Source organism: Lepus europaeus, chromosome 5 (assembly GCF_033115175.1).
Source record: "Lepus europaeus isolate LE1 chromosome 5, mLepTim1.pri, whole genome shotgun sequence".
NCBI lineage: Eukaryota > Metazoa > Chordata > Mammalia > Lagomorpha > Leporidae > Lepus > Lepus europaeus.
Window position 1 is genome coordinate 127,089,010 of NC_084831.1, and position 25,856 is coordinate 127,114,865.

A 25,856-nucleotide genomic window follows, 5' to 3' on the forward strand; every position below is an offset into this window, starting at 1 on the left:
AACACCTAAAAACGCAAGGCTGTAGAAAAGTCGAAAGTCAAAGGGTGAAGAAAGCAAACAGTAGCCAAAAAAAAAAAAAAAAAAAAAAAGCTGGAGTTGCTCTGCTAATATCAAACAAATATAGTTAAGAAGAAATATAGTTTATTAGGCATGGCTACTACATATTAAAACATTTACCAGTCCAGCTCTCTGCTGTGGCCCGGGAAGGCAGTGGAGGATGGCCCAAGTGCTTGGGTGCTTGCACCTGTGTGGGAGACCAGGAGGAAGCACCTGGCTCCTGGCTTCGGATCAGCGCGCCGGCCACAGCGCGCCGGCCACAGCGCGCCGGCCGTAGTGGCCATTTTGGGGGGTGAACCAACGGAAAAGGAAGACCTTTCTCTCTGTCTCTCTCTCTTACTTTCTAACTCTGCCTGTAAAAAAAAAAAAAAAAAATTAAAAAAAAACAAAGACAAAAATAAAAACATTAAGTTCACCAGAAAGATATCATTCTAAGTAAGTGTATTCCTAAAAATATAGCTGGAAAAAACAATGAAATTTGGGGGAAGAATGATATTCCAGTGCTACAATGAAAAATTTTAGCATATTTCTCAGTGATTGATAAGCTACATAGATAAGAAATTCTGCAAAGATACAGAAAAGTTAAATATTCTCATGATAAAGTTCTGTGTAATGGCCATGTATTTACACTGTGTCTAGCAACACAAAGTTTTTCAACCATAATGGATATGTTAAAAAATTAATCTTGAATGAGTCATAAAGTCTTCACAAATTTCAAAGACTAACATGCATATTATGTTCATTAACAGTCCAATTAAGATAGAAATCAATAATAAATGACAATTAAGAACTCCTATACTAATTAAGTACCATGCTAAGTAATCCATCTATCAAAGAAGTTAAATGAAATAATTACTGAATAGTAATGAAAATGTTATTTATTAGATCTTATAGGATGAACCATAGCAGTGTTTCAATAAACCAAATTACAAAAGAATATAGTACAAAGGTCAAACTAGACAAATGATACAATATAAATTTTTTTTTGTGGCAGAGCTATTTTCTTTTTTTTAATTTGACAGAGTTAGTGGGAGAGAGAGAGAGACAGAGAGAAAGGTCTTCCTTCTGTTAGTTCACCCCCGAAATGGCCGCTACGGCCATTGCACTGCACCAATCCGAAGCCAGGAGCCAGGTGCTTCTTCCTGGTCTCCCACGCAGGTGCAGGCGCCCAAGCACTTGGGCCATCCTCCACTGCCTTCCTAGGCCAAAGCAGAGAGCTGGACTGGAAGAGGAGCAGCTGGGACTAGAACCCAGCACCCATATGGGATGCCGGCACCGCATGTGGAGGATTAGCCAAGTGAGCCACGGCACCGGCCCCTGTGGCAGAGCTATTTTTTAAAATAGGTATTTGTTTATTATTATTGTTTTTGAGGATAGAAGCCCTACATTGTTCCTTTTCTTTTTCTTCTGTCCTCAGCATCTAGCATAATGTATATAGTATGTGGTAAGCACTCAAAAATTGTTGTAGTGAATTGTTAAGCTGGGTTTATTAGTCTGACAAGTAGGTAGAGGAAAAAACATTTTTTTAAAATACTTATTTATGGGGCCAGCATTGTGGCGTAATAGGTTAGGCCTCTGCCTGTTACCTAGAGTTTTTTCACAGACTGCCTAGAGTGGACTAGCTCCTTGAGCCCTGTGCTAACAGCTAGATTTGCTTTCTTTACCATCCGTAAAACATGAATGAAGTCAGAAAAATCAAGTCTGGTCAGTCTGATGACTACTTAGTCATTAGTCACATTACCTTTGGCAAAACCCTCTCACTTTAGATGTCTCTTACATTTAAGTGGTTTCAGGAAATGTTTCTTAAGGTTTAATTATGTATGGCAAGTGTGTGCATTATTTATTTTTAAACTTGGGTTCATGCTGATAAGGCACAAAAGTTCAATTCTACAATGTGATATCAGACTGCCGTATTTACCCAGCTTCCCCTAATGCCTTAGACTCAAAAACCTCTTGTTATGCTTCTCCATTTTTTTGCTGAAAGGTCCCTCATCTCCTTTAAGAGTTATTTATTTATTTACTTATTTATTTAAAAGGCAGAGCAGCAGAGAGAGAGAGGGAGAAAAAAAAAGGGATTGATCTCCCACCACTGGTTCGTTCCCCAAATGGCCACAACAATCAAGTCTGGGCCAAGCTGAACCCAGGAATCAGAAACTCCAACCCCATCTACCACATGGTGGCAGGTGGCTAAGTACTTAGACTGTCGTTTAATGCCGTCCCAGGCACATTTTCAGAAGGCTGGATCAGGAACAGAACAGCTTGGACTCAAACTGGCACTCTTGAAGTGAGATGCCAGTGTCCCAGGGAGCAGCTTAACACATTGAGCCACAGCATTGGCCCTGAGTGCCATCATTTTATACTTTAATAATAGGTCTAATCATATTGTTATAGTCTCTGTTTTCTTAGGAGAGCTGTTTAGGACATGATTGTACATACGCAGAGGAAACTCAAAGCTGAAACTAGATCATACAACATGGGGCTTAATGGTTAGGGTAACAGTTTGGGTACCCCTCAAAAGGCCTGTGTGTTGAGGGTTTGATAGCCAGTCCTATGTTAAATAAATAATAAATTTAAATTATTATTAAAATAGTAAATAATAAACTCTCAAATAAGTAAATAATTTATTTGAGAGTCAGAGCTAAAGACAGAGAGAGGAACAGACATAGAGAGAGGTCTTCCACCCACTGGTTCACTCTCCAAATGGCTTGGGCCAGAGCCGAAGCACATAGGCCATCTTCCACTGCTCTCCTGGGTACATTAGCAGGGAGCTGATCAGAAGTGGAGCAGAAGGGACTCTGACCAGCACCTATATGGGATGCTGGCACTACATATGGCTTTACCCACTGCACCACAGCGCCAGACCTATGAGAAGAGGAAATAATCTGAGTAAATATATTCAAGAATGAAAAGGAATGGCTTTTTTCCTGCCATAGGAGCCAGTTAGGGATGGCTAGAACTCACTGACTTTTAGAATGTGTTTGACTCTTTGTAGATATTTACAAATACTTGGTGGATGATGGTTGGATGACTGCTTGAAGGATGAATGCTTGAATGTGAATAAGCCTAGAATGAATGGTGGGCAATGTAAGTGTTAGCCTTGAAAATGTAGGCTGTGGCCAGGTCATATTCATATGGGGCATTTTGTTCCCTACAACAGGCGGAAGGCATGAGGCAATAGCTAAAGTGAGGTAATCTTATATAAGTACTAAATAATTGAGTGTATGTTGTGAGAGTTGTACTCAGTAGGGGAAGATAAATGGAGATAGTTATTATAAGGAAGTGCTTCACAGAGGAGAGTAAAATTAAAGCTATATGAGGAATAATGAGAGAGAACATTCTAAAGGAAGTGACGTAGGGTATTAACCAAGATAAATACAGAGTTGACAAACTTTATTTCCTGACCCACAGCCTTTTTTGTTGCCTAAAAAGAAAAAAAATTGAAAAGACAAAAGAAATCTTTTCATATCATGGGGTCTTAGATAATCGATTAGATTTTCTTTTTCTGGCTATGCATTTTGTAAGATACCTTAGCTTTCATAGCCATTCTCTTTATCTCATTACTACTAGTTTCTGCATTACAAACATAGTTTCTTCTAATCATTATTTTTTCACTAAACCTTCAAATACATGTTGAAGTTGGAAAGGGCATGGTACAAATGGTTAGCAAATTTAATGTTTATGAAGTTGAGATAGAGATATTTTTGAACAGGGAAGTGACTTAATTTTTAGAATCTTAGAAAACTTAAAGAAGTGTTCAAATATCATCAGACTTGATATTGTTCATGGTTTTCATCCCTGCTCTATGCTGATGCTTGCTATTTGTTATATACATTTGTTTTTGCTTTCAGTTTAAACCTCAAGACCATTTTAGCATCAGACAAGTTTATCTCCCCCCACCTATCAGTCTTTGGTGTGAATCTCAGACTTGTGGAGATATTACTGTGATGCTAACACAAAGAAAAGTGGGTGGTGAATTAGTCAGCTTTCTGTTACTATAGCCAATCCCTGAGAGAAGCTACTTAAGAAGAAAAGAGGTTTGCTTTGGCTCACAGTCTTGGAGGTTCACAGCCCAAGACGGGACTGGCCCCAGGGGTTCTACAGTCTGGTGAGGCCGAGGAATGGCCGTGGAGGCAAAAGTGTGAAGGAATGGTGCATGGTGAGCCAGGAAGCCGGAAGAGCAATTGGATCTGTCTCAGGCTTTTATAACTGCTTGTGAGAACTTCCTCCCAGGAAGGTTGGTTCTGTCAATCCATGACGTTTATGCTTAACCACGTATGTGAGTTCAGTAGCCATATCCTATTCAAATCATAGCTGATGGAGGAGGAGAAATGAGCAGTGTTCATTTTAGACACTTGTAAAAATATTTCTTGATGAAGGAAAATTGAATTAATTTAACAAAAGGGGAAAATTAGGGAAGAGAATAGGAAAATAGATTAATTTTGATAGAAAGAAAAGAATTTCCAACAGGTTCTGTTAACAACAAAGTTTAAGCAGCAACAAGTTGTGCTAAAAATACATCCTTTTTAGAACTGAGTGATTAAGAACTAGTTGGAGAAACATTCTTAAGCATTGCTTGCAGTCCATTATTTCTGCTTTGTTGTGTTCTAAGCTTTGTTGGCTAATGCGTCAAGGTATGGGCTGCAGTTTTTTATCAGAAAAGTATGATGTTTTGCAAATTTTGTTTGCCTCTCTACAGTTTTGGGTGATTTTTTTGCTAAGTCTCTCAACCAAATTAGTATTTCTCTCAATGAGTGATGTTCAGCCTTAGCTGTATATCATAATCACTATGGAATCTTAAGAAGATTGCTAACTGTGTCCTACGTAAGACCTATGGAATCTGGTAGGATGAATCTGTGGCATTTGTTTTTTAAATAAAGCATTTTAACCAGGTGATTTTGAAATATGTCCAGGGTTGAAAATGATAGTATGTGGTTTTATATTTCTCTCTTTCTATACATTAGTTCCTGTGGAAATTGTAGCACTAAAAGCACCTAGTCATTAAATTAGATGATTATGTATATTAGAGAAGTTTTCTTAAATCTCTAGAAATACACTTTGCATTTTTGGGTTTGTGTTAGATACTTGAGGGAATTTGTGGATGTCTGTTTTGAACAGAGTAAGAGCCACAGCACAACCCTATGACAGGAACTTTTCCTGTCAGAGACTGTAGTCAATTGATTGCTTTGCAGTCTTTTCCTCTTTCTAGTTTATCGGTCACCATAGTCATCCTCCTTTTCTGCGCATAATACATCAGCATCCCAGTGAGGTTTTAAATAGTTTGGTCTTAAGACGATTAATAACTGTTTGAAATTGACAGTTTGAATTGTCAGTTGTTTTTCTTTGTTTGTTCTGGGTTGGAGGCTATGCTTTCACTGGATCTAGAATCTTTTTTAGTTTGAGACATCAAACTAGAATGAGAAAGAGTAAATCATACTACTAAAGGGACAGCTACTGTGTGGTTTTCTTATGAGACTATGCTTTAAGGAAAAGGTGACCACAGGGCATATGGCATTGAAGTTGAGTTGTCTGGAACTGGTTAGAAATAAAATGTCTCTATTCCAGCATTCTCTAAGTGTGTGAGTTTTTCATTATTTTTACAGGAAGAATTCTAGCTTCTTATCCTGAGATGAGCTTGTCCCCAAATCTGGTTCCAATTTTTTTTTTTCCTATTCATTGTTGAGCACATTTTGCTGTATGATATCACTTTTGGCTGTAGGTTAAAAGTTATTGTATAACTTAAATGTCAGAACTCAAATCACCAAGTGTACATGATTTTGTTCAGCCCGATTTTTAAGTGAAATCTAATTCCAGTTCTTGGCTAAAAGTATTTTCCACATTTATCAAAGTGACAATAAACTGAAGAAACAGAATACATCTAAGTACCAGGTGTTATTGAATCTGGGATTGCAAAAGGGTAGCAGAGCCAAGGACAGTCCTTTCCCCAGATAATCTAATTTATTCATGTTTGTAAAAAAAAAAAATTGTCTGTGCAAAACAGTTGTTTCACTTTTCTTGTAGCTTCAATTTTCATTTGTTAAAAAAATGGCTTGGAGACTGTCAAGTGCAGAACTGTGTTTTGCAGGTGTGAAAAATGCCATTGATGCTCTTTAGTTTTGGCTTTCAAGTGAATTGTATATAAGAGAGGTTTATAAGGAGTTGCCCAGTGGTTTTATCATGTATCACTTGGCTACCTTTTCCCCCAGACTTCAGTTGAAATCAGAAACCCGCCTCCCTTGCTGACTTCCTTCTTTACCTTGAGTGGACCACTGTATGTCGCTTTCAAAGATGAAGGGAGATATTGTAGTGACTTCTGCTGCTTTCAGCCCTGTGAGAGGGGGTCACTGAGAAACTAGGTCAGATGAGAACACTACTGTCAGAGTTTTCTTTGAGTACTTGGATGTTTTCTTCAGGCCACATGTTTTAGTTAATATAAAACAGGGCCCAGTAGGTGATTTGTCTGGAATAGCTTTTCTCAATCACCATTTTCAGTACTTAGTATATTCAAGTGGAAATGTGAGCTCTGCAAAACATACCTAAGAAAGGAGTAGACAGCTTAACTTTGTAGAAAGTGAAGGTCTGGCCAATTGTTAAATGAACAATAGGAATCACTGTGCACTTGCTCCCCATGTAGGACCTCTATCCTTAATGTGTTGTGCTATGAGAATTAACGGTAAAACTAGTCTTCAAACAGTACTTTATACTTTGTGTATGTGTGGGTGCAAACTGTTGAAATCTTTGCTTACATAGAGTTGATCTTCTGTATATAAAGATAATTAAAAATGAATCTTAAGAATAGGATGGGAAAAAAAAAAGAATAGGATGGGAGAGGGAGTAGGAGGTGGGATGGTATGGGGGTGGCAGGGCAGGTATGGGGGGAAGAACTGCTGTAATTCAAAATTTGTACTTATGAATTTTATATTTAGTAAATAAAAACTTTCTATAAAAAAAAGAAAGTGAAGGTCTGGCCTAATATTAAGGTAGAGTAAGATAACTTTGAAACTTCTGAATATATGAAAGTATATAAGTAATTATCATATATTGCTTAGGCTTTGAAGCAGTTTGTCAGTAATGTCCCCTTTCCCTCCAGATTTGAATTGCTTTGTCATTTCAGTAAATACTTAAAAACTTATTTTAAGGATTATTCTACAGATTGTTCTTAATTGAGATTGTCAGTATAAGCTGTGGGTGTGTGCTGTATGTGTAGACTTTTTGGGACCTGTGTGATTTGAACATGAATCAGCATTAATAACTATGTTCACAGCCAATGTAACACAATCTGTGACCTCTGAGGAGTTAGAATTAGGGAATGCACAGATAATCTATGTATCTCCCTTAGCTTTCTTTTTTGGTCCTTTAACCAGAATTCTCAGTAAAGCAGCATTATTCGTTTTCATTTTTCCTTTGGCTTAGAAAATGAGACATAAATGGAAATGAGGAAGTTGGAAGAAGATAATTAGTTCTAGAATAACCCAATTGGCTATATGTTGATACCATCTGTGCTTTGCTGGTAGAGCTACCTGCGTTTTCTCTGTTCACTGTATTAACCATTATTCATCAAACTTTTTTTTAAAATTAATTAATTTGAAAGTCAGAGTTACACAGAGAGAGGAGAGGCGGAGAGAGAGAGTTCTTCCATCCGATGGTTCACTCCCCAATTGGCCGCAATGGCCAGAGCTGCGCCAGTCCGAAGCCAGGTGCCAGAAGCTTCTTCTGGGTCTCCCATGAGAGTGCAGGGGCCCAAGGACTTGGGCCATCCTCCACTGCTTTTCCAGGCCATAGCAGAGAGTTGGATAGGAAGTGGAGCAGCCAGGTCTCGAACTGGCACCTATATGGGATGCTGGCGCTTCAGGCCAGGGTGTTAACCCACTGCACCACAGCACCGGCCCCATCATCAAACTTTTTTTTAGAAGAGAAAATTTTATTTGGCTTAATCTTTTTTTCCTAAAGAAGCCTTTTATTTAATGAGTACAAATTTCATAAGTACAACTTTAAGAATATAGTGATTCTTCCCACCATACACTTCCATTCCACTCCCAACCCTCCTCCTCCTCCCTCTCCCATTCCCAGTCTAATTCTCCATTAACATTTATTTTCAATTAACTTTATACACAGAAGACCAACTCTATACTAAGTAAAGATTTCAACAATTTGCACACACATACACACACACACAAACTGAGAACAAGTTTTACAGTTAATTCTCATAATACAACTCATTGAGGACAGAAGTCCTGCATAGGAAGTAAGTGCACAGTGACTCCTGTTGTTAATTTAACAATTAATACTCTTATGTATGATGTCAGTGATCACCCAAGGCTCTTGACATGAGCTCCCAAGGCTATGGAAGCCTATTGAGTCCACAATCTCCGTCAGTATTTAAACAAGGCCATAAGCAAAGTGGAAGTTCTCTCCTCCCTTCAGAGAAAAGTACAACCTTCTTTGATGGCCACTTCTTTCCACTGTCAAACATCAAGTTCCAGACTAAGCAGACTGTATGAATTAATTCGTTTATTCCTCCTAGCACCATAAAGTAGATATCTTTCATCCCCTTTTTACAGGTGAGTAAACTGAAGACACAGCTAATAGGTAGCAGAGCTCCTCTGGGCTTTGACTTCATCTCTAATTGAGCAACAGCCACTCAGGCAGAGAAAAAGGAGTTGGCATGTGCAGGTAGAGGAGTCAGGACTGTATGCAGTAACATGCTTCTGAAGTTAAGGATGGGCTACAAAAGGGTAAAGTGCTTGTTTGATGAATTGACTGGACTGATCTGAGTGTGAAGAAAAGAGAGAGTACGCTCAGATTTACAGCCATGGTTTTTGACAGTTGGAATGATCAGAGGGTACCTTTCTCAGGTGAGAGATATCCAAAGAGTTGTTTGCACGCAAACTTCTTACATTAAACCTTGACTCTCTGGCCTCTGAAATCTACCAACTATTGCGTTCACTTACTGATGCTGTACAGCATACCACTTTAAAACCTAAAGGCTTCAATCAACAGCAATCATTACATTGCTAAAAATCCTCAATCGGGTATGGCTCAGTAGAGAAAACCTTTTTCGCCTCTCTGGAGTGTTAGGCAGGGGTGGCTTGGCTCGGAGGACTCACTTTCATAAGAGATCACTCACATGGCTAGCAGGTTGGTGCTGGCTTTCAACAGGGAACTGAATCAGGGCTACAGGCCAGGGTTCTGGGTATTTCTTCATTTGGGCCTCTCCAAGCTGCTTGGGCTTCCTCGCTGAATAGTGACTGGGTTCTAAGTACTGGCATTACCTATTGGAATAGTGCTTGCATTCTAACTGTTTCTTGAATGAGTGAAAGCTTCTCAGATTGTTTTCTTGCTCGTTTTGGAAAATATTCACTGTGGAGTGCATGTTTCTTCCCAGGGTACGTTAACTCTTGGCTCTAAGAATTCCTATTTAGAGGTTTTTTGTTTTTTGTTTTTGTTTGTTTTTTTGATCTTTGCTTGAATATCTAGTTCTTTTTCTTTCATTTTTGTTCCTAGTAAACTACTGCTCGTTATTACTGTGAAAATCATCTGTGAACCATTCAGTAAACAGAAGAAAACTTTTATAAAATGTGGAGCGCTCCCTTGAGAACTCCTTGTCTTTTCCTACTTCAGTCTCATTTGCAATAAAAATTAACATAATATCCTGTTCCTGGTTCTGGGAATGGTGTTATAGTGAGCTCATGACCTGCCACTTATGAGTTATAGCATAATTTCCCTAAAATCAAGATATACGTTTTTCTCTTGACAAGAGGCATAATGGTACAGAAAGTTCATTCATTTATTTTCTTAAAAGACTCTTATTAACAAGGCACTGTGTTAGAACAAAATAGAGACCTCTGTACCCCTTAGATTACGTTCTAATGAGAAGAGACAATAGACAATGCATAAAATGATAGTCGCAAATTCTTTAAACAAAGGGATAAACTATAGGAGGGTGAATGGTTTTACAACTGTGCAGACGGAGGTTGGGGCTGTAGTTCAAACAGTGATTATTGTGAAGCAGATGTTTGCGCCAATGCTGAAAGGCGATGAGAGGGTTGGCTGGATGGGCAGAGAATTCTTGGCAGAGGGAGCAGCCATGGCAATGGTCCTCAGGTAGAAGTGTGCCTTGCGTGTTCAAGGAAAAGCAAGGAGTCTGTATGGCTGGGGCTAAAGTAAGTAAGGAGAAGAGTAGTAGAAAATGATTCCAAAGGGACAAGATAGAGGGAGGGACTGAATGAAGTAAGGCTTTGTCACCTACCATGATAGAAATGGAGAACCATCTGAAGGTTTGAGTAGAGGAGTAATGTAATTTGACTCAATTTTTTTAAAAGATTAATTTATTTATTTGAAAGGCAGAGATAGAGATCTTCCATTTGCTGGTTCACTCCCCAAATGGTCCCAATGGCCAGGGCTGGGCCAGGCCGAAGCCAGGAGCCAGGAGCTTCTTTTGGGTCTCCCACATGGATGCAGGAGCCTAAGAACTTGGGCCATCATCCCGGGTGCATCAGCAGAGAGCCGGATCAGAAGTGGAGCAGCCAGGACTTGAACTGGCATCCATATAGTATGCTGGCACTGCAGATGGAGGCTTAACCTTTTATGCCACATTGCCGGCCACAAACCCAGATTTTCAAAGGGTCACTCTAGTTGTTGTGCTGTGAATACTTTGAATCTGGCAGACAGAAAGACAAGCTGTGTTATTAATTGCTCTGGGTCATCTTTGGCTTTTATGAAACCTATTTCCCATCTATCGTCTCATATGTTTCTCAGACAAATATTGTGAAATATTTGTGGTTTTTTTTTTTTTTTTTTTTTTTTTTTTTTTTTTTTTTCATTTTACATGTGAGGAATTGGAAGGTTTGGCTATTCTGGTGGGGCATCTCAAAGCACATCTTGAATACAATTCTCTTGTCTCCCAATTTTTTTTTAATTAAACTTTTATTTAATGAATATAAATTTCCAAAGTACAGCTTATGGGTTACAGTGGCTTCCCCCTCCCAAAACTTCCCTCCCACCCACAACCCTCCCCTTTCCCGCTCCCTCTCCCCTTCCAATCACATCATGATTCATTTTCAATTCTCTTTATATACAGAAGATCAGTTTAGTATATATTAAGTAACAATTTCAACAGTTTGCCGCCATATAGCAACACATAGTGAAAAAAAAAATACTGTTGGAGTACTAGTTATAGCATTAAATAAGAGTGTACAGCACATTAAAGACAGAGATCCTACATAATATTTTTTTAAAAAAAATTAATTAATTTTCTATGCCATTTCCAATTTAACACCAGGGTTTTTTTTTTTTTTTTCATTTCCAATTATCTTTATATACAGAAGATCAATTCAGTATATAATTAGTAAAGATCACATCAGTTTGTACCCACGCAGAAACACAAAGTGTAAAAATACTGTTTCAGTACTAGTTATAGCATCACTGCATATTAGATAACACATTAAGGACAGATCCCACATGGGATGTAAATACACAGTGACTCCTGTTGCTGACTTAACACTTTGACACTCCTGTTCATGGCGTCAGTAATCTCCCTAGGCTCTAGTCATGAGTTGCCAGGGCTATGGAAGCCTTTAGAGTTCACTGACTTTGATCTTATTCCGATAGGGTCATAGTCAAAGTGGAAGTTCTCTCCTCCCTTCGGAGAAAGGTACTTCCTTCTTTGATGGCCCCGTTCTTTCCACTGGGATCTCACTCACAGAGATCTTTCATTTAGGTCTTCTTCTTCTTTTTTCTTTTCCATGGTGTCTTGGCTTTCCATGCCTACAATACTCTCATGGGCTCTTCTGCCAGATCCGAATGACTTAAGGGCTGATCCTGAGGCCAGAGTGTTGTTTAGGACGCTTGTCATTCTATGAGTCTGCTGTGTATCCCATTTCCCATGTTGGATCTTTCTCTCCTTTTTTGATTCTATCAGTTAGTATTAGCAGACACTTGTCTTGTTTGTGTGATCCCTTTGATTCTTAGACCTATCAGAGCCATCGGTTGTGAACTGAAATTAATCACTTGGACTAGTGAGATGGCATTGGTACATGCCACCTTGATGGGATTGTATTGGAATCCCCTGGTACATTTCTAACTCCATCATTTGCGGCAAGTTAGATTGTGCATGTCCCAACAACAACAGAAGAAACAACCCACTTAAGAGATGGGCCAAGGACCTCAATAGACATTTTTTGAAAGAGGAAATCCAAATGGCCAACAGACACATGAAAAAATGTTCAAGATCACTAGCCATCAGAGAAATGCAAATCAAAACCACAATGAGGTTTCACCTCACCCCGCTGAGAATGGCTCACATTCAGAAATCTACCAACAACAGATGCTGGAGAGGATGTGGGGAAAAAGGAACACTAACCCACTGTTGGTGGGAATGCAAACTGGTTAAGCCACTATGGAAGTCAGTCTGGAGATTCCTCAGAAACCTGAACATAACCCTACCATACAACCCAGCCATCCCACTCCTTGCAATTTACCCAAAGGAAATTAATTTGGCTAATAAAAAAGCCATCTGCACCTTAATGTTTATTGCAGCTCAATTCACAATAGCTAAGACCTGGAACCAACCCAAATGCCCATCAACAGTAGACTGGATAAAGAAATTATGGGACATGTACTCCATAGAATACTATACAGCAGTAAGAAACAATGAAACCCAGTCATTTGCAGCAAGATGGAGGAATCTGGAAAACATCATGCTGAGTGAATTAAGCCAGTCCCAAAGAGACAAATTTCATTTGTTTTCCCTGATCGGCGACAACTGAGCACCAAAGGGGAAACCTGTGGAAGTGAAATGTACACTATAAGAAACTATGACCTGATCAGCTCTTGTCCTGGCTCTAGATGTACAATGTAATACTTTATCCTTTTTAGTATTTGTTGTTGTTGTTGTTGTTGTTCTAGTACTAGTGGTTGAACTCTGTAATTAACACACAATTATTCTTAGGTGTTTAAATTTTAACTGAAAAGTGATCCCTGTTAAATATAAGAGTGGGAATAAGAGAGGGAGGAGATGTACAATTTGTCTCCCAATTTTGTGCTGCTTCTGGGATTCCACATTAAAAAATGAAGATCTTGGGGCCAGCACAGTGGTTAAGCCAAGGCCTGCTGTGCTGGCATCCCATATGGGCGACAGAGTCCTGGTTGTTCTACTTCCAATCCGGCTCCCTGCTAATGTGCCTGGGAAAGCAGTGGATGATAGCCCAAGTCCTTGGGCTTCTGCACCTGCATTGGAGAACTGGAAGAAGCTCCTGGTTGCTGATTTCAGCCTGGCTCAATGCTGGTTGTTGTGGTCCTTTGGGTAGTGAATCAGTAGGTTGAAGGTTCTCTCTCTCTCTCTTTCTCTCTCTTTCTCTTTCTCTCTCTGCCTCTGTCTCTCCTTCTCTTTCTAACTATGCCTTTCAAATAAATAAATCTTAAAAAAAAAATACTGATGGTCTGCATGTTCCTTGCAGTGTATAGACTTTAGGTTTTCATGTGTGGTTCCCGGAGTCACAGGACAGTAGCAGCATATGGTTGCTTTTGTGGCTGAGAAACACCACAATTGTTACCTGCTGAGATGGCTTGAATGTAAAATTGACCTACTTGTACCATAAGAAAATAGGTTTGCAAGGGAGCAAAAGAGATTTGCAGATGTGTCATTTTTTGTTCAACTACTTGGTATGAGATTGGGTATCTAAAATCCTATCTTAAGGATTATGTGGCTTCATAAATAATCTAAAACAGTTGCTGGTTTTTAGGATTTCATAAGTGAAAAAGTAACAGTTCTTAAAATACTTCTTCTAGACTTTTGCAGAAATTGAAATCATTTGTGTTTTATTAATCCATGCTTTTCAGGCATAACATAAGCAAGGTTTATTGGTGTAATGATTATCTTGTGGCTTAAAACTATTGTGACTGTTGTAGAATAGCATGTTTCTGATCATTGAGACATAGATCTTAGGGACTTCTTATTTTCTTAGTATTTATTGATTTATTTAAAAATCCAGAATAGAACCAATTTAAGCCATTATTTAAGTTTGACTAGATTGCTTTATTATGAACTCAAAACAGTCACAGAATGCACATTACTCTTATTGTGACTGAATCATATTGTTACATTCTTGGAATTTAATTTTTTCAAAACTAACAGGAAACTTGGATATCTCAAAAACACTCATGCCAAGACTCTTAAAGTTCATATCAACAATAATTTTCTCATATCCTTTTGTACATTTGGCCATTAAAATGACTGTGAAATTCCTTTCTTATTTGTAGTGTCACAATGGAACTAAGACAGTCATAAATTCTGGGAGTAAAATATTATTCTTACACATTTTTCAGATATTAATACAGATAAGGAAAAGATAATCTGCAGTTATTCAGATGATTACAGTTAGATTCTGTAGATCATTTCACAGAGTTCAAGAATGAGTGTAGCTTTTTTTTTTTTTTAATTATATTGGATCGGCAACTTGACTGTAATTTAACTTAAGAGAATTGTTTTTCATGTGTTGGACATTTGAATTTTCTCTTTTGAAAAATACCTGTTCAAGTCCTTTGCCTATTTCATAACTGGATTGTCTGTTTTGTTGTTATTGAGTTTCTTTAGCTCTCTTTAGATTCTGATATCAGTCCTTTATCAGTTTCATAGTTTGCAAATATTTTCTCCCCTCTGTCAGTTGCCTCTTCATTTTGCTAAGTGTTTCCTTTCCAGTGCAGAAGCTTCTCAGTTTGATATAATCCCATTTGTCTATTTTGATTTTGCCTATGCTTCTGGGGTCTTTTCTAAGCAGTCTTTGCCTATGCCAATTCCTTGCAGCGTTTCCCAAATGTTCTCCTCTTGTAATTTGGTGGTATCAGGTCATAGATATAGATTCTTGATGCATTTTGAGTTGATTTTTATATAAGGTTTAAAGTTAGGGTTCTTGTTTCATACTTCTGCATGTGGAGATCCAATTTTCCTAGCACCATTTGTTGAAGAGACTATCCTTTCTCCAGAGATTGATTTTAGTTCCTTTGTCAAAGATTAATTGGTTGCAGATGCATGGATTGATTTCTAAAGTTTCTATTAAGCTCAGTTATTCTACATGCCTATTTTTCTTTTGGCCAGTACCAGGCTGTTTTGATTTTTTAAAAAGATTTATTTATTTACTTGAAAGAGTTACACAGAGAGAGGAGAGGCAGAGAGAGAGAGAGAGGTCTTCCATCCAATGGTTCATTCCCCAATTGGCCTCAACAGCTGGTACTGCACCAATCTGAAGCCAGGAGCCCAGAGCTTCTTCTGGGTCTCCCATGTGGGTGTGGGGGCCCAAGCACATGGGCCATCATCTACTGCTTTCCCAGGCTATAGCAGAGAGCTGGATCGGAAGTGGAGCAGCTGGGACTAGAACCGGCATCCCATATGGATGCCAGGGCGTTAACCCGCTGTGCCACAACACCAGCCCCATTGGGTATCTTTTTCTATTTCTTTCTTTAATGTTTTGTAATTTTCATCATAGAGATCTTTAAATTCCTTTGTTAAATGTATTCCAGGGCATTTAATTTTTTCTGTAGCTATTGTGAATTGGATCGATCTTAGAAGTTCCTTCTCAGCAATGGCATTATCTGTGTGTACAAAGGATGCTGGCTTTTATGTGTTCATTTTATATCCTGCTACTCTAGCAAGCACTTTGATGAATTCCAATAGTCGGTTAGTGGAGTCTTTGGCTCCCCTATATATGGAATCATGTCATCTGCAAATTGGGATAGTTTGACTTCCTCCTTTCCAATTTGTATCCCTTTGATTTCTTTTTCCTGCTTAGTGGCTCTGGCTAAAACTTCCAGGACTATATTGAATAGCAATGGTGAAAGTAGGCATCCTTGTCTGGTTCTTGATCTTAGTGGAAATGCTTCCAACTTCTCTGCCAGGCTTTCCCTCCAGCTATATCGCCAGCGGCAGGGGCCGCCGCAGTCCGGTGTCACCTTCCTCTCCTAGCGGCGCATCCTCTAGCTCTTGGCTGCGGGGGTCCGTGTGGCATCTGTGCTGTTGCTGTGCATTTGTACCTTTCACGCTGAGCCACAGCTTCCTTCTTCCTTTTGTAGAATTTCTACTGCGGATTTCTCTTCAGCTCTCCCCTGGGAATGCCCTCCCTCTACTTTTTTGCTGCTATTTTCCCCTAGTCTGAAGCAGTACATCCTTTCCCTATAGTGCCATCTTGGAAAGTATTCCAGAATTATTTTAGACATGTACATGATGCCAGGCTAGGTATTTGAATATATCAATACTCTGATTTTACTTCTTTGCCTGGCCTTTTTGCTGTTATGCATGGTCCTACAAAGGAATTATGATTTGCTTCAGGGTAACATGTAGCATGCATGTGTGCAACATCTTTTAACTTGCTTCATGATTTTTATTTTCAGCATTCTGGAACAGGATTCCAAGAGAATGAAACCTGGTGTGAACCCTGCAAACCAGAGGAGGCATCTTCTAGAATTTTCAGCTAAAGAAGTACAAGACACATCAGATGGTATCATCCAGAAAAACAGCTACAGGTTAGATGGCGTGTATCTGTTGGTGTTATTTTAATGAAAGCAGAACAGAGAATTTGCTAGTATAACTTTATATCTAAACTGTTCATATATAGTTTTGACTAGTAGAGCAAATCCTGAGGTCGTTAATAAATTACACTTCTATGATAAATTCTAAGAATAAATGTACTTTGAAACTTTTCCCAGTTTTAGGATTCTTACAGTGAAGTTATTTTGAAGTCTCAGTCTGTGTGTATTATTCTTATATTTACCTATCAAATTAATAATTGATTACATATTTTTTCCATCTTAGAAATGTGTGGCATATAAATACTATGACTATATACTATCAGCCAAAGTGCAACACTTTTAAGAAGGAAAACTAATGGTAGTAGTAGTCACATCAGGACATTAGACATTAGTTGGAACTGTCTTGGGTAAATGAGAAAGGAACTCTTTATTCCAGAAATTTACAATGCTAGCTTGCTGGCACTGTCCTTTACTTTAGTGCTTTATTTGCTGTCATTTTTTTCTATCAATATAGAATGACTTGCAAGCAGCCTAGAACTCTGCCCATCTTTGAGTTAGTGTGGGTCTGATTGTCTCCAGATTGCATGTTGGCTTAGATTTTTCTCTTTCCTTTCTCCTATATCTCCATGCAGCCCCTATCCTGTAATTTTGGGTGTGTGTGTTGTGGCACAGTGGGTTAAGCTGCTGCCTAGATCATCCACATCCCAAATCAGAGTGCTGATTTAAGTCCTGACTATTCCACTTCCCATGTAGCTTCCTGCTAATGTGCCTGGGAAGGCAGCAAATGATGGCCCAAGTAGTTGAGTCCTTGCCATCCATGTGGGAGACCTGGATAGGGTTCCAGGCTCCCTGTCTACAGCCTGGCCTATCCCTGGCTGTTGTGGGCCCCTGGGTAGTGAACCAGTAAATCTCTCTCTCTATGCCTTTCAAATAAGTAAAGAAGTGTTAGACTTTTCTGACTATATAGCATTTGTATTTTTTTAGTAAGTATGCAGTCATGATTTTTTAAATAATCACATGATAGCTCTTTGTTCTTGAGTTTTTTTAGTGTGCCCGTCAGCTTCTTCCTATGAATTTATTTATGAGACAGACAGAAAGCAACAGAGCAAGCTCCCATATGTTGGTTCACTCCCCAGATGTGTTGTGACAGTAGGTCTCCCACAGGGTGCCAGGAACACAGTTCCCTGAGCCATCACTGCTGCTTCCCAAGGTTTGCATTAGCAGGAAGCTGGAGTCAAGGGCCAGAGATGAGATTCAACCCCAGGTACTCCCATGTAGGACACAGGCATTTTAACTGGGATCTTTACTGCTAGGTGAAATGCCTGCTCCTCAAATTCTAATCCTCAGCTCAGATTTTACTTCCTACGTCACACTCTGGACGTGCATTCACATTACCTAGATCAGTGTGATGATGAGAAACGTATACTTTTTTACACCAATGGAGTAACTAATTAATTTCATCCTGTGTTTTATTAATGATTCAGATTCCACCAGCTTTTTAACTTAAATTTTTTTCCTGACAAGTACTTTATGTCTAACCCTACCCCTGTCTTTTCCCTTTGCCCCTGCCTGCCACATACACACCTGTTTTGGGGAGACTATCCAGTTTTGTTATCACAGAATTATGTCTGACCACACAGCTTTACTTCTGGTCACATAATACTGTCTTTACTGTCAAACAATTGGTCTTCCCCTCATTTCTCCCATTACCATCACCTGCTTTCTGCCAGGAATAGTGTCTGCATGCCTTGAGCAAAGTCACACTGGAGATACAAACCATGTGTTGTCATTTTTATTTCTGATTTCTGGTACATATTAATTTCTCAAAAAATGGTGTCTGGATAAACATGAATTACCATGCTATCTCTGTAGAAAATCAGAAAATGACATTGTTGTTATGGTTTTTACTTTCTCTACTATTACTTTATTCTATCTTGGAGTATGTTCTATTTAGTATATTTTTATTTCCATGAAAAGTGAGTATAGTGAGGATTCCCATTTTGCAAGCTTCTTGGGAATTTAAGATGCAAAGAAACAAATGTTTGCCTGTATGTTTCAGTTATGATCATTCTGTTTCGAATGACAAAGCCCTGATGGTGCTCTCTGAAGAACCACTACTTTATATTCCGCCACCTCCTTGTCAGCCTCTGATTAACACAACAGAATCTCTCAGGTGAGTGCCTCTAGACTGCTGCAGAAATATCTAAGTGGGTTCTCGTATTTAGTTTTGGAACCTAGAAAAATATTGTAAAGGTTAACTAAGTGGCTGAGATCATCTCTGACTTACTTAGCAATCATTGTCCAGTTTCCTGACCAACCTGATAGAGGTGGTGATGAATCTGTTTATGTGTTAGTTGCATTCTTAAGTGTGTCTTATTTGAAAGCTACAAAATGAAATTAACATAAAAATTCAGGGTAGATGCGAGGCTTGCAATTGGTGACATTTCATAGCAGAAACTACATTTTTCTTCAAATTAAGAAGATAATGTGAGAATGTGGGATTCTGGAGACACTTTCCCGTTAGTACCCCATTTGTGCACCCTTCCTTATCAACTTTTCCCTTAAAAATTTGCCGTGATTTTAAATCCCATCCTTGAGCCTCAAACACTGCTTCTGTTTCTTTGTGACATGTAGTAACCAACTAGAGTTAAATAAGCGCAGTCTGACATCTTCACAGTTTCTAAGGTGTAAGGAGAATAAAGGAAAGATATATTTGAAGTAGCCATTTTTAAATTTCCACTGCTGAAAATTTTGAATTGTTTTTTTCCTCTGGGCAGTTGAGTTCACTGTTTTCTTTCTCTCTAAAGAGCATGGTTTCAAAGGCTTTAATGCATTCATTTTTTTTTTTTTTTTTTTGACAGGCAGAGTGGACAGTGAGAGAGAGAGAGAGAGAGACAGGTCCTCCTTTTCCATTGGTTCAACCCTCAATGGCTGCTGTGGCCAGCGCACCGCGCTGATCCGAAGGCAGGAGCCAGGTGCTTCTCCTGGTCTCCCATGAGGGTGCAGGGCCCAAGGATCTGGGCCATCCTCCACTGCACTCCCGGGCCACAGCAGAAAGCTGGACAGGAAGAAGGACAACCAGGACAACCCCGACTGGGACTAGAACCCGGGGTGCTGGTGCCGCAGGTGGAGGATTAGCCTATTGAGCCGCAGCACCGGCTCATTTTTTTTTTTTTTTTTTGGTTACAAGTGCTATGACTTAAGTCCCCTCCAGTGTCTCAGATGTTCATGTGTATATAGTCTAAGAGCAGAAACAGGAAATAAGTTTTTGTGTGTGGGGGGAAAAATCCCTTGCTTTCAATATTTATGTTTGGCAGATATTTAGCTGTAGGTTTCTTTGAATTTTAAATTCATGATTTAGGAGGCTACCCAATAAAAAATGAAAGTCTCATTAAAATCAGCTTAACATTAAGTGTCTTAGCTTTTTCAAATAAAAAAGCAATATTGAGTGGCCAGTGCTGTGGCGCAGTGGATTAAGCCACAGCCTGCAGTGGTACCCATATGGGTACCAGTTCAAGTCCTGGCTGCTCCACTTCCAATCCAGCTCCCTGCTAATGTGCCTGGGAAAGCAGTGGAAGATGGCCCAAAACCCTGGGCCCCTGCACCCATTTGGGAGACCGAGAGGAATTTTCTGGCTCCTGGCTTTGGCCTGGCCCTACCCTAGCTATTATAGACATTTCAGGAATTAACCAATGGATGGAAATCTGGAAATCTCTCTCTCTCTCCTTGTCTTTTCTGTAACTCTGCCTTTCAAATAAATAGAAATATATCTTTTTTTAAAAGATCTATTCATTTATTTGAAAGGCAGAGACAGAAAGAGAGAGAGAGAGAGAGAGAGAGAGAGAAGTCTTCCATATGCTGGTTCACCCCCCAAATGGCCACAAAGGCCAGAGCTGCGCCAATCCAAAGCCAGGAGCCAGGAGTTTTTCCGGGTCTCCCATGTGGGTGCAGGGGCCCAAGGACTTGGACCATCTTCTGCTGCTTTCCCAGGCCATAGTAGAGAACTGGATAGGAAGTGTAGCATCCAGGACTTGAACCAGCACCCATATGGGATGCTGGCACTGCAGATGGTGCTTTACCTGCTACACCACAGCACCAGCCCCTAAAATATATATTTTTTAAAAAAGCAGTATTGAATCATCAGGCACTTAGAATGCTCTTTGAAGGAATGATTTAATTCGCTTCTAACTAAGAAGTGAGACACTTATTTCCATGAAATATGTTTAACTAATTAGCCTATATTATAGGTTAAATCATGAACTTCGAGGCTGGGTTCATAGACATGAAGTAGAAAGGACCAAGTCAAGAAGAATGACAAATCATCAACAGAAAACCCGTATTCTTCAGGTTTGTTTCTTTCAACAATGTTTAGCATATTCATTGGAAGGCTTCCCCCAAGAAGAGTTATCATTGAGAGCTTTATCATGGCTTATTCATATTTAGGCGTGAAGATCTTTATGTTTAATTCCGTGATTAGGATCTGGTTTTACTATGGACCTTTCATAATTCTTAGAAACTTGTCCTTGGTAACGTAATTATTTTAGACAAACATAGAAGTTGTTGTATGTTTAGTAATAACTTGTTTGGCTTTGCCATAAAACTTGTGGTGCTTAGACTCAGATATTGGGCTGTTTCTTTAAACTTTTTGTGAAATGCCCTAAATGTGTTAATCTCCATAAGATACATCTCTTGGCCTAAAAAGTGACCTAAAAAGTGGTAATTTCTATATATATTATTTATTTAATTACTTGAACTTAATATGTCAGAATTTTCATGAAAAACCTGTGTGAATACTTCAATGGAAGCTTAGTAAGTGTGGAATGAGTCAGTTGGAAAGATCATCATACGCTGCCATTATATTGCATTAAATCTGTTTTTCCCTTCCAGGGTGCTCTGGAACAGGGCTCCAATTCTCAGCTGATGGCTGTCCAGTACACAGAAACCACTAGTATCAGGTAAGAAATTGTGGAATTTAAAATGGAGTATTTACATTAGTCCACACAGCATATATTATTTCTGAGCAGCCAGAGTAAAATTAGATAATTTCAGGTCAACTCTCCTATGACTCTTAAATATAGATTTAGTCAGAATGCTTTTAATTTAACATTTTGCTAAGAAAATCTTACATAGCTGTTTTCCTTGATTTGTATAATATTTGATAAAGCTAGGGGAAGGGAATATTATTATTATTATTTTAAGATTTTATTTTATTTATTTGAAAGAGTTATAGTGAGAGGTAGAGACAGAGAGAGAGGTCTTCCATCCGCTGGTTCACTCCCCAGATGGTGCGGCAGGAGCTGCACCAATCTGAAGCCAGGAGCCAGGAGCCAGGAGCTTCTTCCAGGTCTCCCACGTGGGTGCAGGGGCCCAAGCACTTGGGCCAAATTCTACTGCTATCCCAGGCCATAACAGAGAGCTGGGTTGGAAGAGGAGCAGCAGGGACTAGAACCGGCGCCCATATAGGATGCCAGCACTGTAGGCCAGGGCATTAACCCATTGTGCCACAGTGCCAGCCCCAGGAATATTATTTTTAGGTACTCTATTCCAGGTGTCTTGCTGAGTGCTTTACATGAATTTCATCTTTAAATGCATATCATAAGTTGAAGTGTATTTTTAAAAAATATTTATTTATTTATTTGAAAGAGTTACACAGAGAGAAAGAGAAGCAGAGAGAGAGAGAGAGAGAGAAAAGTCTTCCATCAGCTGGTTCACTCCCCAGTTGGCCGCAACAGCTGGAGCTGTGCCGATCTAAAGCCAGGAGCCAAGAGCTTCTTCTAGGTCTCCCACGTGGGTGCAGGGGCCCAAGCACTTGGACCATCTTCTACTGCTTTCTCAGGCCATAACAGAGAGCTAGATCAGAAGTGGAACAGCCGGGTCTTGAACCAGCACCCATATGGGATGCCAGCACTGCAGGCGGTGGCTTTACCTGCTACACCACAGTGCCGGCCCCAGAAGTGTATTTTTTTTTAAGATTTTTTTTTTTTTAAATTTATTTGAAAACAGAGAGAGAGAGAGAGAGAGAGAGAGAGAGAGAAAGCGAGAAATCTTCCATCTGCTGGTTCGCTTCTCAGATGGCCACAATGGCCAATACTGGGCCAGGCTGAAGCCAGGAGCCAGGAGCTTCATCCAGGTCTCCTACATGGGTACAGGGGCCCAAGCACTTAGACTATCTTCTGCTGCTTTCTCAGGTGTATTAGCAGGGAGCTGGATTGGAAGTTGAGCAGATGGAACTTGAACCAGCACCCTTATCAGATGCCAGCATTGAAGATGATGCTTAACCTGCTGTGCCCAGTGCTGGCCCCTGAAGTGTGTTTTACATATGGAAAAACTGATGAAGCCATTCTTTTTTTTTTTTTTTTTTTGTAATTTTCAGAGTCATAGAACAAAGGCAGAATCACAATTCAGATCCTACCTATTTGACTTAAAATGCATTTTTTACTATATATTACACATTTTGAAAAGTTTCAAAGATAGTTCTATACTTAGAGCATTAAATGTCTTCAAGACGTGTCTAATTGAAAGGAAAGGGAGGCAGTATAGTTTTAGAGGTAAGATACTAGCTTTAGAAGGAGGCAGAGTTCAAGTCACAACTCTGCTATTTGCTATGTGGGCTCAAGAAGGTTAATCCTGTAATTCATGTTTCCTCATCCACAAAATTTGACTGCACAGAGCTGATACAATGGTTAAATTAGATAATATATTTGAAGCACTTAGCATGGTAGTGGGTACATGTAAGTGTCCCCAAAATGGTAAATGGTGATGTTGTGATAAGAGTGACAACAGTATTTACAGTTCATTAGTTAATACAAACAACATTTACTCAGAGTCTACTATGTGCCAGACAGTGTTTCTGGCACTGAGGAAAAAAATATGTATATAAGAAAAATGTAAGTTTAAATTGCTTTACTCATGATCATATCAATTGATAACTTTTATTAAATGACAATGAGTAACATAACAGTAGTCATGAATATTTAAAATCCTAAGATTATTTTAATCCTGTTGAAATGGATAATTCAAATATATTTATATTGGAACTAATGATTTTCTGTTAACCAGAGTATTTCAATTACTATTGATTTATTTAAAAAAAAAATATATATATATATCAACTTTTTGCTGCATGACTATGATGATATAGTGGTTCTATAGTAGTTACAATTTTTTTAAAACGTTTACTTATTTGAGAGCGAGAAGTACATGTGAGTTCTTATCTGCTGTTTTGTTCCCCAAGTGCCTACAATGACTGGGCTGGGTCAAGGTTGAAACCAGGAGCTGGGAATTCAAGAACACTAGTACTTGCAGCATCACCACTGCTTCCCGGGGCCTGCTTTAACAGGAAGCTGGAGTCAGGAGCTAGAAGCAGGCAGCACACCGAGGCACCCCAATAGGGAATCCTAACCTAGCTTCTTAACTGCTAGACCAAGATTCGCCTCTAAAATGTTCTTAACCCTTTATGTCTGGTTGTCCTATATGTAAGCTATCTGTAAAAAACAGAAATTGAGCACTAAATATATTGCTTATGGTAACTTTGAAATAAATATGGTGTTTTAGTGTTCTGTTCTTTTGAGGAAAGTAATAGGTGAATGGTTAGAACATCTGAAGATATTTTTAAATTCATTGTGAAAATGGCATAAACTTTACTGAAGGAGTTACTTTGCTAAATGTTCAACTGAGTACAAGATTACGTATGTAGGGGCTGGCACTGTGGCACAGTAGGTAAATCCTCTGCCTACAGTGCCGGCATCCCATATGAGCACTGTTTCTAGTCCCAGCTGCTCCTCTTCCAATCCAGCTCTCTGCTGTGGCCTGGGAAAGCAGTAGAAGATGGCCCAAGTACTTGGGTCCCTGCACCCACATGGGAGACCAGGAAGAATCACCTGGCTCCTGGCTTTGGATCGCTGCAGCTCCAGTCATTGTGGCCATTTGGGGAGTGAACCAACAGACAGAAGACCTCTCTGTCTGTCCCTCTCACTATTGTAACTCCACCTCTCGAATAAATAAATAAAATCTTAAAAAAAAGATTATGTATGTAACTGATATGTACTATAGAAAATGCATTCATGAAAGTATTTCTAGAACTAGGTTGTCATTTGATTTCAAGGAGTGTACTGTATTTCAAATTACCAATGTTCAGAAATGGCTGTTGTATAAATAAGACACTGGGACAATATATACTGCATAGGAATGTGTAGGGTACTGCACTACTGCCTGACAGATTCTAACATGTTGCTACTTATGGTTATTTTGTGACCTCTGTGCTTAGGAGCGAGGTAGTTCTACAAATTCTAGAAATGATAGAGAATCCACAGTCACACTCTGTTTTTCTCAGCAATCTATGCACTTGTTGTGACTTTGTTGGTACACCTTCGAAATTGGATTCTGGAGCTGCAGGCCCAATGAAGGAAAACAGAATAAACAAGTGTCCTGTGAAACTGATGAAAAAATAAGCAAGAGGGCTGTATGATTACAAATTCAATACAAATAATGAAATTCTTATTGTAAAATGGTTAGATAACAAGCGTGTCATTGTTGAACAAACTGCAATGCAGTGGAATCACTTAGCAAAGTGGTGGTGTGGATAAACACTATTGGCATCGTGGTGCAGTAAATTAAGCAGCCACTAGTAACCTTGGCATCCCAATCAGAGCGCTGGTTGGAGTCTTGGCTGCTCTGCTTCCTATCCAAGTTCTAATGCTAATAAGCTTAGGAAGGCAGTGGAAGATGGTCCATGTGGCTGATGAGGCTGGAGTGCCTGGTTCCTGGCTTTTGCCTGGCTTAGCCCTGGCTGTTGTGGCCATGTGGGGAATAAACAGTGGATGGAAGACCTGTTTCTATCTCTGCTTCTACCTCCCCGTCTCTCTGTTACTCTGCCTTTCAAAGAAAGAAAATTTTAAAACTTTCCACTCCTATTAGAGGTAAAAAATGGTTTTGTCTTCTGGTCACTCAAATAATTGAAATGTGTATTGTAAATGCATGGATTATTCACATTTGTGAATAAAGACAAGAAAGACCTTACAAATTTTTTGAATTTCAAAAGAGACATCTGCTTAGCATACCTAAAATTATGCAAATGAGAAACTATCAGGAAGAAAGTGTAACACTCCCAGACTTAATACTGTCCAAATGGTATCAGATTTAACATGAGAAGCCATATTATTTTCAAACCAAAAATGATGAAGTCAAAACAAACCATGTTATATAAAGCTGACAACATATTGTCAAAAATGTAACGTAACCCTTTGTTTAAAGTGTTTTGCTCCTTTCCACCAAAAATAATT

At 39.2% G+C, this 25,856-nt stretch overlaps 1 protein-coding gene across 1 annotated transcript in view; it reads left to right on the plus strand.

The window, feature by feature from the left end:
• ATF6 (activating transcription factor 6) overlaps nt 1-25,856 on the plus strand; it is a 212,236-nt gene that overhangs the window by 65,158 nt on the left and 121,222 nt on the right. Inside the window, exons 10-13 of the mRNA XM_062192629.1 lie at nt 16,438-16,569; nt 18,635-18,748; nt 20,823-20,922; nt 21,463-21,530. Coding sequence (XP_062048613.1) covers nt 16,438-16,569; nt 18,635-18,748; nt 20,823-20,922; nt 21,463-21,530 — 414 coding nt within the window. The remainder of the gene's footprint in view (nt 1-16,437; nt 16,570-18,634; nt 18,749-20,822; nt 20,923-21,462; nt 21,531-25,856) is intronic.